At 37.1% G+C, this 20,392-nt stretch overlaps 1 protein-coding gene across 2 annotated transcripts in view; it reads left to right on the forward strand.

The window, feature by feature from the left end:
• The window catches only part of PRDM10 (PR/SET domain 10), a 139,552-nt gene that overhangs the window by 20,801 nt on the left and 98,359 nt on the right, over positions 1–20,392 (forward strand). Inside the window, exons 2-3 of one of the 2 annotated variants that reach the window (XM_027835105.1) lie at positions 11,693–11,879; positions 18,779–18,967. In XM_027835105.1, the coding sequence (XP_027690906.1) occupies positions 18,899–18,967 (69 nt within the window). In that variant the 5' untranslated portion in view covers positions 11,693–11,879; positions 18,779–18,898. The remainder of the gene's footprint in view (positions 1–11,692; positions 11,880–18,778; positions 18,968–20,392) is intronic. The other variant, XM_027835106.1, reaches the window with a different exon arrangement.

Raw genomic sequence — 20,392 nt, forward strand, 5'->3', positions numbered from 1 at the left:
TTTGACACTATTGATCACCCTATGCTCCTTGATACTCCCTTCTCTCTAGGTTCTCTGAATGCCATTCTCTCCTGGTTCTTGCCCTACCTGTCAAACTGTTCCCCAGTGTCTTTTGCTGGATACTTATCTAAGTAATGCCCTCTAATCATAGGTATTCCATGAGACTCTGTCTTAGGGGCCCCCTTCTCCTTCTATATTACTTCACTTGGTGATTTTATCAGCTCTTATGCATTTAGTTATCATTTTTATGTCTATAACTCGCAAATGTACCCATCTTTCCCTACTTAACCTCTCTGCTGACTTACAGTATCACATCCCCAACTGATTTTCAGACATGCAATGTCTTTTGACTACATCCCTTCTCTGATATTGCCACCACCCTAGTGCATGCCCTCATTGCCTCATGCTTGTATTATTGCTATTGCTTGCCTTAAGTCTCTCCCTACTCTACTCTTCCAACTCTACTCCCTACTCTAATCCATTCTCCATTCAGCTGCTAAGTGATTTTCCTAAAGCACAGGTTGGACCGTGTCATCTTACTATTCAGTGAATTCTAATGGCTTCCTATTACTTCCAGGATCCAATATAAAATCCTTTTTGGTGTTCAAAACCCTTCATAACCAGTACTCCCCTCTCCAGCTTTCCAGTCTTCTTACATAACTGTTCCCGCCTGTAGCCTTTGATCCAGTGACACTAGCTTCCTTGCTATTCCACAAAATAAGACACTTCATCTCTTGACTTTGGGCATTTGCTTTGTTGGTCTTCCATGCCTAGAATACTCTCTCTAATTATTTCTCCCTCTTAGTTTCTCTTGCTTCCTTTAAATCCCAATAAAAACCTACCTTCTACAGGAAGTCTTTTCCAGTCTCGATTAAATGTAGTACCTTCCCTCTGTTATTTTCTATTTTTCCTATATATAGATTTTTTGGTACACATTTGTTTGCTTGTTGTCTCCACCTTTAGATTGTGAGGGTAGGGACTGTCTTTTACCTTTTTTTGTATCCCCAGCATTTGCGTAGTGCCTGGAACAATAGTAGGAGCTTAATAATTGCTTATCGACTGACTACTAAAACAAGTCTAAGATCACCAAATTGTCAAAGATAAGGACTATATTATATTGTTTTACTTAGTCATTTGTGGGGATTTTATATTGTGGGAGATCTAATTGGTAAAGGAAAAGTTGGAAAAATTCTATGTGGTAATTTGGTAGGGATATTGGGGAAAAGCATGCTGCTTCTTTATTGGTGGAGTTGTGAGTGAGGCAGTTAGAGAGCATCATGGGTAGAGTTGGATGTAGTCTTAACTAGGTTATCTTGCCTCAGGCATTTACTAGCAATGTGATGCTGGGCAAGTCTCTTAAACCCTCTCACCCTCAATTTATTTCTTTGTAAAATATGGATAATAATACCACTACCTCAAAGGGTTGTCAGGAGAATCAAATGAGTTGACACATGTAAAGCACCTCATAAACCTTAAAGTCCTATGTAAATTCTAGCTATTATTTTTATTGGCCCCACCATTTTGAAAAGCAATTTGGGTTTTTGCAAGAAAGGTTACAGAATTTTTTGTACTTTTTGACCTGCTGATCCCACTATTGGGTTTATACTACAACAAAGTTATTGACAGCAATAAAAGATCTAGCTGTACAAAAGTATATATTTCATCATTCTTGGTATAACAACAAAAAAATTGGAAACACACTATGTAATGATTCGGGAGTCTAAAGTAGGATGGTGAGTCAATGAACAAATTGTAATATATTAATATAATTGAATATTAAGTGATAAAAGATAATTAATATAAAGAAATAAAAGAAATTTGACAAGATTTATATGAAATGATGTGGAGTGTACAAAACAGGGTCAAAGGAATACATGATTGGGCGGCTAGGTGGTACAGTGGATAGAGCTCTGGCCTTGGAGTGAGGAGAACCTGAGTTCAAATTTGGCTTCAGATACTTGACACTTACTAACTCTGTTGACCCTGGGCAAGTTACTTAACTCTGATTGCTTCACCAAAAAAAAAAAAAAAAAGAATACATGATTACTACAACTATGTAAATAAAAACATCTTTAAATGATAACAAAATTCAGATAAAAATTGGACTTTGATATTAACTTATAAAATTATATATGTATATATGTAAAACTTATAAAGCATATACCTGGCCTTTCTCTTAAACCAAATAAAAATCGCAATTTTTTATGTTGTTTTACTTAATTTTTCAGGGATTCTAAGTTGTGGGATACATATTTTAGTTGGAAAATGTTGGGGATTTGTATAATTTTTTCTTTTTGGGATTTGCATAATTTTAAAACAAAAGTTGTCAGTAAGAACAACAAAAACAGATTGCTTTTAACCTCTGTAGAGGTCTTTTAGTGAAGGTCTTTGTGTTGTCATTAAAGATAATATAGATATTGAGCTTAGAGAAGACTTAGGAAATATATGATCAGACCTTTGAAAGATCTTACACTTCACATATCCAGAACAGAACTTTATCTTTACTCTCAGGAAGACTTGGATTCAAATCTAGCCTCGGATACTTCCCAGTTATGTGACCTGAGTAAGTCGCTCAACCTCTGCCTCTGCCTCTTATCATTATCCCCATTTTATAATTAAGGAAGAGCTTAGCACAGTGCCTGGCACATAGAAAGCGTTTACTTCACTTGTTAATTGTTTCCTTCCTTTCATTCCCCAAAGTCCTCTTTTCTTCCCAACTTTGCTGTTACTGTTGAGGGCGCCACCATATTCCAGGTCACCCAGGCTGATGCCATAGGTGCCGTCCTCAAATCTTCACTTTCATCCCCCCATCTGATCTCTTACATTCGTAACATCTCTTGTCCTTCCTTTGACTTTGTCATCACCCTAGTCCGGGTCCTCACCACCTCATGCCTGAACCATTTCAATAGTAGATTTCCCCACTTCAATCCAGCCTTCATTCACTTCTCTACACCCCCACCCCCAATTCAGTAAATTCTGGTGGCTTATTATTACCACTGGGATAGAATATGAAATTCTCTTTTTGGCATTCATAGCCTGGTCCTCTCCTGCCTTTCTAGCCTTCTTATACTTTGCTGTCTTCCAGTTACACTGTGATTCAGTGATACTGGCCTCCTTGCTGTCTTTCAAACAAATCAGTTTCTTTCCTAACTCTCCCTTTTCGCTAGCTGTCGCACATCTGGAATTCTCTCTCCTCATCCTGACCTCCTGGCTTCTCCAGTTTCTTTTAGGTTCCAGCTATTATCCTACCTTCTACAAGAACCCTTTCCAGGTCCTGCATAATATTAATGCTGTCTCTCTGAGATTATGTCCAGTTTATCCTGTATGTAGCTTGTTTGTATGTAATTGTGTATTTTCTCTCCCATTAGACTGTGAGCTCCTTGAGGGCAGGAACTGTTTTTTGTCTTTCTTTGTATCCCCAGTCCTTAGCATAAGTGCCTGGCACATATTAGGCATTTAATGAATGTTTTTTTGATAACTTGAAGCAGGGGGACTGAATTTATTCTGCTTGGGCCTAGAGTACAGACCTCTAGATCAGTAGGGAAGTTAATTTTTAGTTGAATAAAAGAAAGAACTTCCCAACAGTTAGTTGTCCTAAAGAAGAATGGAATGTTTTGAGGAGATAGTGATTGCCTTGACATTGGTGGTCTACCAGTGAAGACTGGATGATCATTTCTCAAGGATGTTGTTGAGGGAATTCTTGTTTCAAGTAGGGGTTTGACTAGATGATGTTTGAGATCCATTTCACATCTAAGATTTTGTGATCAATTTGTCTAAGTGACATGAAAGCCCTGGCATTGCTAAAAAGGGCTGTACTGATGTTCTTTTAAAAACTGTGCCTTTCTTTTTTCTCTTTACTAATATCTGTATTATCATAATTTCCCTTTATGAAATTGAATAATGGAGGATTTTTTAGGTTTTTCTTCTATGACTAGAATTCGGAACTTAATATTGCTGAAATCATCATGTGGCAGCTTACTCATTGCTACTTCCTCAGCCAGTTCCTGCCCAACATTTAGGACCAAGTTCAGTGTACTTTTTCTACTTCTGTTTTCTGAAATGTTTGTTCTGGGAAATCATTTATTAAAAAAAAAAACAACAAAATACATGTTCTGATGTGAAGACCTGATAAAATACTCAGCTAATGCTAATATATAGATAATAGGGACTGTAGTGGTCTGAGGAAAAGCAGAGGGTGTGAGGTGTATGTACTTTAGAATTTTTTTCTCCAGAAACTTCTTTTCCTTTAGACCAATCTGTACAGAAAAGTCTCAGTAGATATTGTGCAAGTCTTATAATATCCCATTGCCTTTTCCCATAATTTCCTGGATATTCAATTCAGATGTTTTTGTGATGTTCCAAAGGAGGGGTCATCTCTTCAACCTGTGATGTATTGTTTGATGCTTCTAAGTAGGGTGGTTCTTTTACATAGTCTAGTCCCACCTTTATCTTAAGGAAGAAGGAACATTAACAATACCTGATTGATATGCTAATTAGACTGAATTAGACTTAATCTTGGAGTTACTTTGCTTTTTTTTCCCCCTAGGTAATGGTGATGGTAATGGAGGTGGTGGTGGTGGTGTGGTTTAAGTGACTTGCCTAGGGTCACACAGCTAGTAAGTGTCAAATGTCTGAGGCTGGATTTGAACTCTGGACCTCTTGACTCCAGGGTGGGCATTCTTTACACTGTCCCACCTACCTGCCCCTGACTTTGCTTTTTAATAAGCTACTTTATTTGGATACCAAGGACAATGGAAAGATTTGAGTATAAGTAGGCAGTGCAAGAGAAGTGTTATAAAACACATTTCCAGGGACACAGATAACTAGCTGGGTGGGTCATGTTAAAAACAGAGGAGATGAATAGCCTGCATGGTTCTTGGGTACTAATGAGATAGTGAGATAACAAGGGGGAGGTCTCTAGGGTGGTTGAGTAGATTCTCTTTCAATTTCTGTTTTGCCCTCTGGTTCTAAAATATCAGGGCAGTTTTCCTTGATAATTTCTTGTAAGATGATGTCTAGGCTCTTTTTTTGCTCATGGCTTTCAGATAGTCCAATAATTTTTAAATTCTCTCTCCCGGATCTATTTTCCAGATCAGTTGTTTTTCCAGTGAGATATTTCACATTGTTTTCTATTTTTTCATTCTTTTGGTTTTATTTTACAGTGTCTTGGTTTCTCATAAAGTCACTAAGCTTCCAATTGCTCCATTCTAATTTTTAAGGAAATATTTTCTTCAGTAAGCTTTTGGACTTCATTTTCCATTTGGCCAATTTTGCTTTTTAGGGCATTCTTCTCCTCATTGGCTTATTGGACCTCTTTTGCCATTTGGGTTAGGCTATTTTTTAAGGTGTTATTTTCTTCAATATTTTTTGGGTCTCTTTTAGCAAGCTGTTGACTTGTTTTGCATGATTTTCTTGCATCACTCTCATTTCTCTTCCCAGTTTTTCCTCTACTTTTCTTACTTGCTTCTCAAAATTCTTTTTGAGCTCTTCCATGGCCTGGGACCAATTCATATTTTTCTTGGAGACTTTAGATGTAGGAGCTCTGACTTTGACTTTCATCAACAGAAGACTGTTGTCTTCTTCTGGTTGTATGTTTTGATCTTCTTTGTCACTTTGTGGTCTGACTTTTTTTGAGCAGCTTGCTCATGATCGCAGCCAATTACTTGAGTTATAAACTCTGTTAATGTAGGGGTCTACTTCCAGTGTGGAGAATGTACTGTCCCAAACTTTGGGGGTTTTGTGCAGCTGTTTTCAGAGATACTTCTAGGGACCTGTAAATTTTCAGTTCTTCCAAAGTGGTATGATAAGGGGCAAGGTGTTTACTCCTTTCCTGGCCTGTGTTCTGGTCTGTGAGTGACCACAAGCACTCTTTTCTGCCTTGGAACTGTGAGGAGGATTTCCTCTCCACCACTACTACAAGCTCCACCATGCCAGTACTCCTCCTCGACCCAGGATCATGACCCAGATCCAGTCATGAGCAAAGCAAGAGAATCCTGCCTCAGCTCCAGCAAAGAGATCCCTGCAATCTCCTTCTGAGCAGCCACTTGATTCCCCCTCAGTCTGTGGGCAAGAAGCTCTGGAAGCAGCCATTGCCCCAGGGCCTCGAGTAGGGACTGGGGTGGGACCGAGCTTCTCTCTCACCATGGTTCCAGACCTTTTAAGTTGTCTTTGGCATTTGTGGGTTGAGATGTCTGAAAATTGACACAGCTGCCTGTGATTCAGTCCTCTAAGGGCTGCTCCAGGTTCGCTGAGGCCTGTTTTGCTTGCGTGCCCATGCTGAACTGTGTTCCTCTCCCCACCCAGCGGTAAATACCTTTCTGATCAACCGTCCACATTGTCTTGGGCTGGAAATTTGTTTCACTCTGTCTTTTTGTGGGTTCTGTTGCTTTAGAATTTGTTTAGAGCCATTTTTTACAGGTATTTGGAGGGGTTTGGAGGAGAGCTCAAGCAAGTCACTACTTTTACTCTGCCATATTGGCTCTGCCCCCCTGAGTAGATTCTTTATGGAGGATTTAAGGGAAAATTTGGACAGGAACTTTACAGAATGAGAAATAGTTCAAAGATTGCTGCCTATATCAGTGAAGGGACCATCGATCTAAACCCATGAAAACAAAGGAATCATAAAGGTAACTTTTGTGTTGCCTTATATACACCATGTTGTACTTGTTATCTATAAAATATAATATGTATACATTGAATCTCACAAGTTACCATTTTTCAAACTCAGTTCAGCAATATTAAGTACCTCCTCCCATTGTTATTACTGTCTCCTATGATCCTATGAGCAAGGCATTGTGCGTGGTATGTGTGTGCAAAGACAAAAATGAAATAAACTCTTCACCCAGAAAAGCTTGGGAATGAAAATAGTATGTCACTTGTTGCCAAGCATTTCAAATCACACATTTTAGTTTTTCCCCTTTGAGTATTTTCTTTGTATATTTTTATTTTTAATTTTTTTTTGAGACTGGGTCTTATTGTTTCACCTAGGCTAGAAGTGCAGGGGCCATTCGTGACTTGGCACCACTGCTGATCAGCATGGAAACTTTGACCTGTTTTATCTCAAAACTGGCCAGTTCACTCCTCCTTAGGCAGCTTGGTGACCCCTTGTTGTGGAGTAGTTGGGAGAGGTGGGGCGTGGGAGGACTCTGAATATACTTAGTGTAGATATTGGGTAGACTTTATCCCTACTGCAACTTAGAGTTCCTGAACTCAAGCAATCCGCTAGCCTCAGCCTCCCTAAAGGCGGAGATTATAGGTGTACACCACTGTGCCCAGCTTTCTTGATTACTTCCAAATATACATATATGATATTTATATATTAAATATAAATATATATTATGTATATTTGTACATTATATATCTATATTTTTATTTGACTTTTCAGCTTGTGATCTAATGTGGGTCTTATGTTACATTGGTACTCTTTAGAAAGTTTTATTGATACCTTTTGTCATTAACTAATATACTCTTCTTCTTCACCTGCAGCTGCCGGCTAGCTTTCTCTGATATTCTCTTTCTTGGCAAATACTTTTCTCCAATTAGTTTTATCTAAGAAGGAGCTTAGCTTTTAGATTTTGTGACCTTTGTCTTCTGTTTAGTGACCGTCATTCAAAGGCCTTATACAAGCATTCTATCCAGATCACTGCCCACTCAGATCACATTAGTTTTAAATAGAGGTTACACATTTTCTTGTTTTGTCAGCATGTGTTCACTGGGGTAGGATTTTCTGTTGGCTGATGTTTTCTTTCTTTTCTGTAGTTAGGACTCTCAGATTAGAGAAGTATACAAGTTAAGATCTAAAAGCTTGAGACAAATGAGGACATTTTTCTTAGGAGTTATGCAATTGAGTTTGACAAAATACTTATGGTTATTGATAACCTTTATACTCTATTGAGGCAACCTAGTAGAAAAACTTTCTAACACTTAGACCTATCTAAAAATGGAATGGAAAGTAGTGGGTTCCCCTTGTTGGATGTCCAAACATCAGCAAGCATAAATATTTAAACATACAAAGAAGAATGGAAAAAAGAACATTGTATATGAAAATGAACAGATTCTTTTCCATAAAGATTTTTTTTTAAAGCACATGTCAGATTTAGCATGATAGCTATAAAACTACCGTGTTTGTTGGTCTCTTCCTTTTGCTGGTTTCTCTGCATTTTAAAAAATTGTTTTGTTGATATTCTTTTCTTTCTCTTTCACATTACTATTACTACCCACCAATTCTTTCTCCCTGACCCCACCAAATAGAAGCCTTTCCTTATAACTATTAAGTTTAGTCAAGTAAAGCAAACCTACACATTGATCTTGTCTATTCCATCTTTGAGAAGCACACTTAATTAATAGGTTTTCTGGTGTCACAATTATTCCTTTCATTTATCAGAGTTCTTTAAGTCTCTTAAAGTTGTTCTCCTTGAATATAATTATAGTCATTGTATAAATTACTCTCCTGGTTCTCCTCACTTCTCTCTGCATCAGTTCATAGAAGTTCTCCCAGGTTTCTCTGAATCCATCCCTTTCATCATTTCTTTAAAGCACAATACTATTCCATTATACTCATATACCCTAATTTCTTAAATTATTCTCTAATTGATTGTATCCACTTTATTTTCAGTTCTTTGTTACAACAAAAAATGTTGCTATAAATATTTTTGTACATGTAGATCCTTTCCTTTTCTCTTTGATTTCTTCAGATTATATAGCTAGTAATAATGTCTCTGAGCCAAAAGGCATTCACGGATTGGTGATTTTTTAAAAAAATATAGCTCCCAATTGCTTTCCCAGTGGTTGGACCACCACACAGTCCCATTGTGTTTTAGTATTTGTGGGTAGTCCCACAGCCACCCCTACAACTGCTGTTCTTTTTTTTCTTTATCATGTTTGCCAATCTGATGTATGTAAGGTAAAAATTTATCATTGTTTTAATTTGAATTTTTCATTATTATTAGTGATTTGGAGCATTTTTTTTTCATATAGTTGTTGATAACTTGAATTTCTTCTTTTGAGAACTGTCTGTTCATATCCTTTGATTAATAATCTATTGGAAAATGGCTCTTTCATCCTTCATAAGAACTAGAGAGAAGACTACAGACCGTTTCATTAAACACCATTTGGTAAATAAATGCTCTTATTCATAAGTCCAGATGGATTTTTTTTGGTGATAACATATGTGTGTGTGTGTGTGTGTTGTGTAAAATACATAAAATTCAAATGAATGGGAAGAAATTCCACTGACTGTTGACATCTATAAGTAGCAGTAGCCCAGTTAAAATAAGCTTTAGCTATATTCCATTAAATAAGTACTAATTTTTGTAAAGAGGCATAGTGGGATAGTGCATAGAGTTCTTAGGTTGGAGTAAAGAAGATGGATTCAAATCCTAATTTTAACACTTAGTAACTTTGTGACCCATAGCAAGTTTTTTAACATCTATGTGCCTCAGATAACTCCAGGATGTCTTTACTAGGTCATAAATGGTGGTGAAACTTGGAGATCCCCGCACTGATGAAATCACAGTTCCTATGGGTTGTTGCATATTGTTTTATGTAGGCTGTTTACCCATTTACACATCCAGGAAGCATCCTACCTGGAAGCACTGCCTCTAAACACCTTGCAAATGTAATGGACATATGAGTGTTGTTTTTAAATCAAACACCAGGATGTTATATCAATATTCCTATTCTATGCTTCATGGTACTAACTGATCTTGTTCAAAAGATCCCTCCTTTTTCCTCAGTCAAGTATATAAAACTTCTTCACACTATTCTGCCCCTGGGTTCCATGCTATTGTAAAATTCCTTGAAGGCAGCACCTATGTCTTATTTATCTGCAACCTAGGACAGAGCTTGTACATTATAGGCATTCAGTAAAGGTGTTAATACAGGAGTATATAAATATGAACAGTCACTGTCAGTTTTTGCACATTTGTTCTTTTTTCTTTATTTTACATACTTGTTAAAATTAAAATTAATTAATTAAAATGTCTTAATAAAATGATAATAACTCATATTTTATGGTGCTTTAAGACTCATAAAGGGCTTTCCAAATATAACCCTGTATAATTATTATGTCTATTGGGAAAATGAGTCTCTGAGAAATTAACGAAGTTGGCCATTGTCAACTAGTAAGTTTCAAAGCTTGTATTTGACCCCACATATTTATTGACTCCAAGTTCAGTGTTCTTGTCACCCTCTAACTGTGCTGCCTTTCATCTTCAGGGTGAGATAGAATAAGCAATCTTTGATGACAGTGTGAACTCAAGAGTATTGCTCTCTGTAGGGTGCTATGTGTATTGATCAGCATATGGAGAAGCATAGTTATCCATCATGTCATTTTGAGAGGTTTGCTCTGATTCATAAGCACACACTTACTTGGAGCTCCTTGTTAGCACAAATGTTTTCCATTGCATTTACCATTATTTTTTTGCTGCTCTTTGGAGTTATCTTCTTCCTAGCCTGGCTTTGAGTGTTCTCTTTGTTTGTACTGCAGGTGTTATGGGAATCAGTGTGGTGCCATGGGAACACCTCTGGATGGTCCCTGGATTCAAATCCTGGTTCTGTCGTGTATTAACTGTGTGGCCCTTGCTTGTGGCAAATACTTAAATGCTTTGTGCCTCAGTTTCTAAATCTGCAAAATTAAGGCTTAGACTCGGTGATCTCTAAGGTTTCTTCCAGTTCTAATTCTTTGAATTATGATGGCCGGAATTGTGCGATGGCTGACTACAACTGAGAGTCTAATTTATGGCTATTGAAGAGTGACACCATCTTGGGGATGGTGCCAAAATCTTGATTCTAATAGCTTTGTACTCTAATCTGTACTCAGATAGTAATTCAGGATATCATGTTACAGGTCAGGTCCTAATGCAGAAATATCTTCCTGTTCAGGATCAATGTGTTTTGTTTTGTTGTTAAACTTTGACAGAGATAGAAATAAATAAGAGGTATAGGATTAGGTTCTAGATGTTATACATAGGAACTTAGAATATACTTAGTCATTGGAAAACCATTAATGGTTCCAGAAAAGAGAAAATGAAATATACCTTTCTCCTTTTAGTAGAGAGGTGAGGTATTCCCAGAGCAGAATATTTTCTGCATGGTCAGAGGAGGCCACTTTGTCAGATGTTTTTAGTGAACTGCTCCTCTTTGTTATGGTTGGGGTTCAATTTGTGGGTGGGTAGGTAGGTGGGGATATTTCCAGAAATGACTGTGATATTAAAAGAAAATGCAGCATTAAAACCTTTTTTTAAAGGGGGTGGGTCTGTTATATAAAAATTTAATTTAAGTATGAATTATAATGTAGATGTGACTGATACATTGAGGCTGGCATCTCTTGTTCCTTTTAATTATTTACTGATTCACTCGTAGATCATATTGTAATCATAGAATCATACCTTTAGGGCTGGAAGACATCTTAGAGACCATTTAGTTAAATACCCCTATTTTACAGAAACTGAGACCCAGAGAAGTTAAGTGACTTGTCTAAAGTCCTGCCTTTACTAACTAGCAGAGTCAGGATTTGAACCTAAGCTTTTTGATGCCAAATCTAGAACTATTTCCATTGTACCACACTAATCCTACAGACTAGCCTGAGTCTCCTGCTTAATGTTTAGGGAAAAGTTGAAATTCCTCATAATGTACCACTGTGGAAACCTGAGTGGTTTTTTGTTTTGTTTTGTTTTGTTTTGTTTTCCTCTAGTGAGTGCTGGCTATCTGTGGAGCATGGTATAGTGGAAAGAACTCCAGAGCTGGGAGTTGGAAAATCCTGGATTTGGATTCTGAGATCTTGAGCAAGTTCATTTTGCTTTTCTGAGGCTCAGTTTTTTTTTCCTCTGAAGAATATGAAGACTACCTCCTTACTCTTGTGAAGTTTAAAATGAAATAAGGTATGTAAAAGTGTCTTTTATTTATTTTTTGGAGGAAATTGGAGTTAAGTGACTTGCTCAGGGTCACATAGCTAGTAAATGTCCGAGGTCATATTTGAACTCAGGTCCTCTTGACTCTAAGACCAGTTAGCACAGCTATCCACTGTGCTACCTAGCTGCCCCAATAGTGCCTTTTGCATTGTAAAGTGCCATGATAATGTAGGATAGTATTATTGTTGTTAATGGGGAAGTCACCTGCCTGAGTATTGGGGTGTGAGGGGAGGTATCCATGTTGACATGGACTACCACTTCTCTTTCCCTCAGGCCATGATTTCCAGTGTCACTCGGGGAGGAGAGAAAGAAGAGGTGGAGAAAAAAAGAGGGAGGTGAATTAGGCCGTCATACCTTTCCTTTTAGGTATGTGACATGGGCTTCTCTGGGATTGTGACCCTGCCCAGCCACCTAACTCTGCCACTGTCCACCTCTATAGGCGGTGCCCTAGGAGAATGCAGAAATCCTTCCAGGCTCTGCTCTGAGGAAGATGAATGGGGAAAGGAATGAAATTTACTTTCTTATGCAGGTCATAAGAGATCATAGGCGTTAGAGATCGTCTTGTCCAGCCTCTTATAGATGAGGAAACATGCCTAAGGAGAAGAAGTGATTTGTCCAACATCATAGCAGAGCTGGGACCTAAACACAGGCCTATAAACACTGTAAATCCAGTGCTACTATGAAGATTTTGTTGTTGTTTTTTTTTAAATACAACTTACTCTGTAATCACAGAACTTCATTTCCGGGGTATTTCTTGATGAAGGGCTCACTGAAGTGATTTTTATTTCAGGACCTCCAAAGTATCTCATTTACCATCCTGGGGTTTGTTCTGCTCCTTCTAATTTCCTTAGTATACTGTGAATTACCATAATGGGCAATAATGCATATGTCTCTGTTGTCACATTTCACTGGGCGGACTTTCCTGTGCTCATAGTGGGTATTTTTTTTTTCTTTTGTATCTTTCTACTGAGTTCCTGTTTCTTCCCTCTCCCCACTTTTTTTCCCTTTATTTTTGCCACATAGGGAAGGCCTGATGTAGTTTTATTGTTGACATTTCTATTTTAGCGTCTACTTCCTTATTCTGGTTAGATTAGGATGTGGGTCAGCAATGTTCCAATTCTACCAGTTGGATAATAATCACCTACAGGTGCCACTGTCTCAAGCTTGAAGCATGGGCAGGAGAGAAGTAACAAAGGGAATGTGAAATCAAAGGTAGTAAGAAAGTAGAAAGGGACATATGCCAGCCTTCAATTCATATATCTTGTTATCTTGGCTTCTAAGGGTAGGCTTCTCTGCATAGTAGGCATATTAACCAGTTGTCTATAATGAAGACTGTATCCTATCTCTGAATCTGGGTGAAGGAAACAAGGAGGCAATCAACATGCGTGCTTTGGACAATGCTGATTTTTTTTTTTTAAGGCAGAAAGCTGACAGATAGCTGATAGCAACAGCTTAAATTAGCTGAGGGCTATCTGTGTGGGAACCAGGATGAAAAAGTGGGCTGACAGTTTAGAAAGGCAATACTGCTTTAATATCCCATGTTGGGATCTTTGAAGCTTTATGTTCTTCCTTGCCCTTTGTAAGTATAAAGTGGTTTCTGTTTTGTTTTGTCCTTTGCTGGAAAACGTGTAGAATTTTAGGTCCCCATCTCTAACTGGACATCACGCTGGTATCTCAAACTCAACAGGTTCAAAACCAAACTTATTTTTTCCCATAAACCTATTCTTAAAGCCTTAGGTAGTCCCATTCGCCCCATTTCCCATGGTCATAATCTTGCCTTTTCCCTCTTGTTTTCTTCCTATAGCAAAATCTGTTATAATTCCTATTGACTCCACTCGACCTCCATTACCTGTCATATATCCATTCTCTCCTCTCTATCCCATGGTTACCATCTTTGTGCAGGTTCTTATTACCACTTGTCTAGATGATTTTCATAGACTCCTAATAGATGTTTCTGCCTCTACTCTCCCCTTTCTTGGATCCATTCATCTTGCCAGAATAATCTTCCTTATACATAGATCTGATCATCCATTCCTCTGCTTAAAAATCTGCAGTGACTTCCTCTTTCACACAAAGTAGAGTTTACATTCCTTTCCCTGGTGTTCAAGGCCTTCCACAATTTTGCTCCACCCTTTCTTTTCAGTCTAATCATATTTTTTTTGTCCCTTTGTCCCTAGTACCTTGCACAGAGTTGGCATTTAATAAATGTTTGTTGAATTGAATTGAATTTCCTTTCTTATATTTTACGATTGACTCTGCATGCATTCTCTTCTTTTCCCATGTCCATTTCTTTGCTTACATTTTTCCCATGCCTAGAATGTCATTTTCCTCTTCCCTCCCCATTCAAATGCTTAATTTCTATTCATTGTTATAAAGCCCAGCTTAAATGCTATCTCCATTCCTCTGCCCCCTAATAATACCTTACTTTGTAACTCTCTAGTGTACTTGTGGTATGTTCTTTTCCCTTACTAGATTTTAAGCTCCATAAGTGTAGGGACTGTCTTAGCTAAATTTTGTACCTTGCTCAGTGCCTCTCCCACATGGTTCCCTCCTTGTGAGAATGTGAGCTCTTTAAGGGCAGAAATCTATTTTTACCTTTCTTTGTTTTGCCAGAGCTGGTGATATTAGCATAGTGCCTGGAACTTACTTAGTGCTTGACAAATACTTGACAGACTCTGTACATAGTAGCTACTTAAGAGAATGTCTGAATGAATCCTTACGTGATTACTAGGGCAACTGCTGGTTTGCTGTGTTATAGAGACTTATGCACTGCATATTACAGACTCAGATTTTAAAGTTCATTCTTGGATAAGGAGCTCATATGTAGAATATTGAAGAGCCTGCTTTGCTTAGGCAGACTTCTTCATAGACCAGAATATTATTGTGCTTCCATCCTCTCAGGACATACAAGTAAATTGTTGTCCTTCAGCATTTGTTTTATCATCATCCTCCCGACATGGGCCTTTTGCTTCAGCTAAGCCACTATTCAGAAATGAGTTTCCAATGCCTGACCTACCCTCCTGCCCTCATTTTCTGTATGGGAATTGTGGAGATATGACAGGAGGAGACACGGCCCTTTGGGAAAGGCCCCTGATGAGAAATATTCTGGGTCCCAGTGCTCCAAGTGGTGAGAATTTTCATAACTAGCATGACCCAGAACTATCACATTGGTGCTTTCTGTCTGTCTTCATACCATGATGCTACTAACTTCATCCCTTTTCCCCTTACCACCACTCTTTGTTTGAGTTGTCTTCTTTTATTAGAATGTAACCTCCTCGAAGGCAGGGATTGTCCTTTTTGTATCTGTATCCAGTGTTGGAATATGGTAAAGGTTTAATAATATTTTTTTCATTCATTTTCCTTAAAAATTCTACTCAAGCTCATCTTTTACAAGGCCAAAGTTGTAACCTTACTTTAATCAGTCGTTCATATCTTTGTGTAAATTGCTTTAATCAGATTTCATTCTTTATACTCTGCAATTAAGATAGTCTCACTGAGTATAGGAATTATTATTTTTGTGAAGGGGAGGAGGGAGAAGAGGGAAGGATAATTTTAGAACATGGGACACTGATATGAGAGGCAGGTCTGGTGGGGGTATACTGAGGAGCTTTGATTAGAGAGTGTCACAAAGGCCTTGGGGCTGGGGAAGAAAAGAGGATACTACCGCAGATACATTTTCATGATGCAGCAATTTTTCCTTAGCCTTTGATTTTCTAAAAAATCTTATTTTCAAAAATTAACCAATATTTTTTTTTTTGCCTCCCACCTCCCTCACTGGAAAAAAAAAAAGAAAAACAAAACCCTTGTAACTAATATGCATCATCAAGCAAAATAAATTACTGCATTGCCCACATTCAAAAACGTATTTCTTATTCTGCATCTTGAGTCCATTACCTCTTTGTCAGAAGGTAGATAGTTATTTGTTTTTTATATTATTGTTGTTACTATGTAAATTGTTCTCCTGGTTCTGCTCATTCCATATTGCATCAATTCATACAAGTCTTCCCAGGTTTCACCAGAACTGTCCCTTTCATCATTACTTTGAGCACAGTAGTATTCTGTTACATTCATATGCTATAATTTGTTCAACCATTCTTCAGTTGGTAGGTCAAGTCTTGAACTTACATTTTAGTGTCCTTATACATACACGTCTTGCTCACTTCTTCCTCTTGGCTTCTTCCTCTTCCTTTCATTTCCTTTAGCTCTTGATTTAAAATTCACCTCCTTTAAGAAGCTTTTCTTTATGGCACTTAATATTCCCCCTCAAAGAAATGTATTCTACTTCTTTGTTTTGTAAAGCACTTTTTTCCCCATATAGTTTATATTACTTTGATCTGTGTGTGATCTCATGGATGTGTTTCCTGAAGATTGTAACCTATCCACATTTTATTGTCTTCTGTGTGTGACTTGTCCATGTCCTTCCATAAATCTTCAACAGGGTGTCTGCGCAGTAGACTAGGCTTTCCGCTTCCACATCTCTTTGCCTAGATATGGGTAGAGCACATTTGCTCACCATCTGTGATCCTTTGTTTTGCTACATGACTTACCCACCTTCTTTTCCATTCATATTTCTTTCTGATGAGATTTTTTTTCCTTGCCTTGTTTTAATATTTTATTTTTTCCAATCCCATCTAAAAACAATATTTAACATTCTTTTTAAGAAATTTTGTATTCTAGATTCTCTCCCTCCTCCCTGAGATGGCATGCAATTTGATATAGGTTATATATGTGCAATCATGCAAAACATTTCCATGTTAGGCACGTTGTGAAAGAAAATGCGACAAAAAAAACATTTAAAAAAGTAAAGAATGTGAAAAGTAGAATGCTTTGATCTGCATTCAGATTCCATCACTTCTTTCTCTGGAAGTGGATAACATTTTTCATCGTGAGTCCTTTGGAATTGTCTTGGATCATGGGATTACTGAGAATAGCTAAGTCATTCACAGTTGATTAACGTACAATATTGCTATTACTGTGTACAATGTTCCCCTGGTTCTTCTCTGATGCCATTCTTTACAAAACTCCCCTGTTATTCTCTTTCTGCTATGTGTTATATACTATTCCTGCCAATTTTGTGTCTTCCCATTGTCCTTTGGGTGATCCTTAAATCCATGGAGACTGATATTCTATGACTAGCAGCCATAAAGCATCACTGGAAGAATATTGTTATTAAAACTATGACCCTTTATTTTAGGAAGATGTTTGGGGTCATTAAAAGCACTGTATAATTTTCCAGAATTAAATTAATCCTGTCTCCCTCCTCTTATTCCACTGTGGACTGAGTTCTCTGTCCATACATAGTGTGTTTCCAAGATAGCTATACTGATGGGGCAGGTCTGTAATAGACATTCTTCAGCCCCTTTGTTCTTACTGTATGGAGGGTTTGGCTATTCTTTTTTGGAATGATTCTGGGATAGTTCTGATGTTATTTAAGAGGCTCTGTGGAGACTTCCAAGGCTTGATAGAGTTAATATAGGATAATCTGTAAACAAGAACATCTAGAAGAGTTCGCTATATATAGAGAATCCTTCAGTTTGGACTCAGACATCCTCCATGATGGTGGCAGACAGACACCTTTAGCAAGTATATATCTCCCTATTTTATACCTTTGATAGTAATGTACAGGCAGTTTATAGTGAACAGTTATTATATGATCTTCTTCAAATTTGAACTAGTGTATAATTCATTTCATCTAATATTTATTGAATACCTATATTCTAGATACTCTGGATAAAGAGACAAAAACAATGGAAAAAAAAAATCAAACAGCTTGTGCCCCCAAGGGATGGCAGTAATCCTTGAAACCAGCTGATCTTATGCCCTAGTTTAAAATATACTTGCTGAAAGTATTATTAAATAAAACAAAATTTCAATACAGCAAAATAATTTTGAAAGTTTCCTTATGATGAGATTTATCTTGTACCATAAAGAAAACCTTTTATGTGTCATGGAGTTATGATGAGTTGTTTTTTTTTTTTTTAAATTTCTTTAGTTTTGAAAAGCATTGGTATATAAAAAGTCTGATAGATAGATGGTGTGGGGAAATAGATTCTCTAAAGAAATTCTATTTTGGAAAATTGCCTTCAGAGTCCACGACACATAATTCTAAATATCCTCTAGTGTCAAGACTTTGTCCTTAGAGGTTGGAGGTTTATAGTGCACAGTTTTCAGCTGTCTAGTAACTAAGCTGGGTGATTAAGCTAGATAATACTGTTTTTGGTCACAATGGATGTCTATTGAGAGAAACCTGGACCTCAAGTCAGCAGATTACAAGATGCTTTTATAGGTTTCAATATTGCATCATCATCAGAAAGGAAGAAGAATGATACAGAAATGAAAATGTATATATTTTAACTTCCTTATTTGGCAAAAGGAAGAAATCAGTCAATAATTGAAACAAAACCAATTTGCAAACCCTAGAAAAGATCATTGTATTAAATAATAGATCTCACATATCTGGGTGTTTAACAAGGCTTTCGATTGAGTTAGACATGCTTCCAACAGATGGTGAAACAAGTTTTACACTAGCCTCCAAGTTGGGATTCAATAATTTCAGACCTTCCTCACATTTCTCCTCCTTTGATTTTCTCCATTCTGCTACACACTTCTGGTGAAGGGAAGGAAGGTCAGTAAGGTCCAGAAGGTGACTTAAAAGTTTTCATTTTTTCTATCTTTATTCTTAGATATACTCTGTAAATAAAAACCTCTTCCTTCTTTTCTTCCTTCCTTCCTTCTTTCCTTCCTTCTTTCCTCCCTCCCTTCTTTCCTCCCTCCCTTCTTTCTTTCTTCTGTCTTTCTTTTCTTCTAAGATACAATCTGTTGAGATTTATTAGTTTACTTAAAGTCTTATTTCCTTTTCCTCTTTCTAGGTACATTAAAGGCGGACCACTGGATCTTCTGTGATTTAAATACATGGCAGTCAAATGAGGCTTTTCTGCCTAATGTCACTCTAGGGGCCAGCTGTCCTAGAGTTACCAAAAAGCAGTGAGATGGACTCCAAAGCTGAAGGTTCACAGGTGTGGTCTACATCTGCTGAACATGAACAGAATACTGCACAGGTGAAGAAAGTACTTCATAATTTTGGTATTATGGCAAATTCTTAGGTATAGTGGCATAATTGTGCTAAATGAACTAATTCATCATTTGTAGGGTTGTCAGTAATTGCCTACCATTTTTCTCTTTCTAGTCATCGATAGCACCAAGTTGGCATTTTGCTTAATTCTGCCTTTTTGTATGTAAGGTCTCCGGAGTTTTTACTTTGGTTTGTTACATATTAATGACTGAGGATCATGACTTTTTTTTACACAAAAACTGTTCACAAAAGTCCTGTCTCTATGGCATTAAGGAGCCCCTGGGCTCTGTAAGGTTCTATCAGAAGAGTGCAAGTTCAGATAGGCCTGATGTTGGGTTGTATGTCCTTTGATTGAGGACTTTCCTCAAGATTTATTATTAGGCTGGTTGCAGTGTTTTTAATTTTTTTTTTTCTCGCAGCAATTCTTGAAAATCATGTTAATTAGTTGCTGAGGGGTTTTGATATACATTGTTGGTGGGAATTTCTACACCAATAAAGTTGCCCATGAAGTATTGTGCTAACCATAAAGATACAAGGTATCACTATATAAATTAATGTGACTTAAAAATACCCAAAACCAACCAAACATACCTCCTGAGTGTTAAATCCTTTCCTTATTTCAGTGATACTGCTTTTAGTCAAAGCATATTTGGAAAACTGCTTTTGAAAACTAGTTACAAGTTTCTTCCTTTTGAGAGGGGTTTTGATTTTTTGAAATAGTTATGCATTTTGTCTGTGTGTGTGTGTTAATTCTGGTAAGTATACCTGATGATAAAGCTGGAAAATACTCTTTTTAGTAAAAAGTGAGATGTGATTATAAAATAATGAGATTAATTTTTTTTGTTGAACTTATATCCTGGCCCTGAGGCAGTTGAAAAAGTATTTTCAGCAATGGCAGTAATACTAGAATAAATGTATCAATTACTAAGGTGACAGTTTTGAAGGAGAGAACTCATTTAGACATATAAATCCTAATATGTTTGTTGATATCAGTCATATCATACATACTTATTTAGTGCTATTCACCTATTTTGTATGAGGTAGATTATTAGCCAATTTCTAAATGGTTGAGAATACAACTCATGGCTCTTCTCTGCTCTCTTTCTACTTCCAGACTGTCTTTTTTCCTCCTATTGCCTGATAGTCCTGGGTAAGCAGAAGTCCTTGTGGCAAACAGAATTAAGTAAACCTATTGTCATATTCTTTTCAGGTTTAAAGACCTAGAAATCTACCTAATTTTAAGAAAAGTATTTCCATTTTTTTCTAAAACTCTTAAAATCAAATCTTAGAATAATTCATTTTAACAAACATTAAACACCTATTCCCTTCTGGTTGTTGAGGACAGAAAAATACAAATTAGATAAGTAGAAGAGCGCATCAGACACTTCCTTCTTCATGTTCAGGACCCTTT

The sequence above is a fragment of the Vombatus ursinus genome, unplaced genomic scaffold (assembly GCF_900497805.2).
Source record: "Vombatus ursinus unplaced genomic scaffold, bare-nosed wombat genome assembly UNPS02014813.1, whole genome shotgun sequence".
In the NCBI taxonomy this organism is placed as follows: Eukaryota; Metazoa; Chordata; class Mammalia; order Diprotodontia; family Vombatidae; genus Vombatus; species Vombatus ursinus.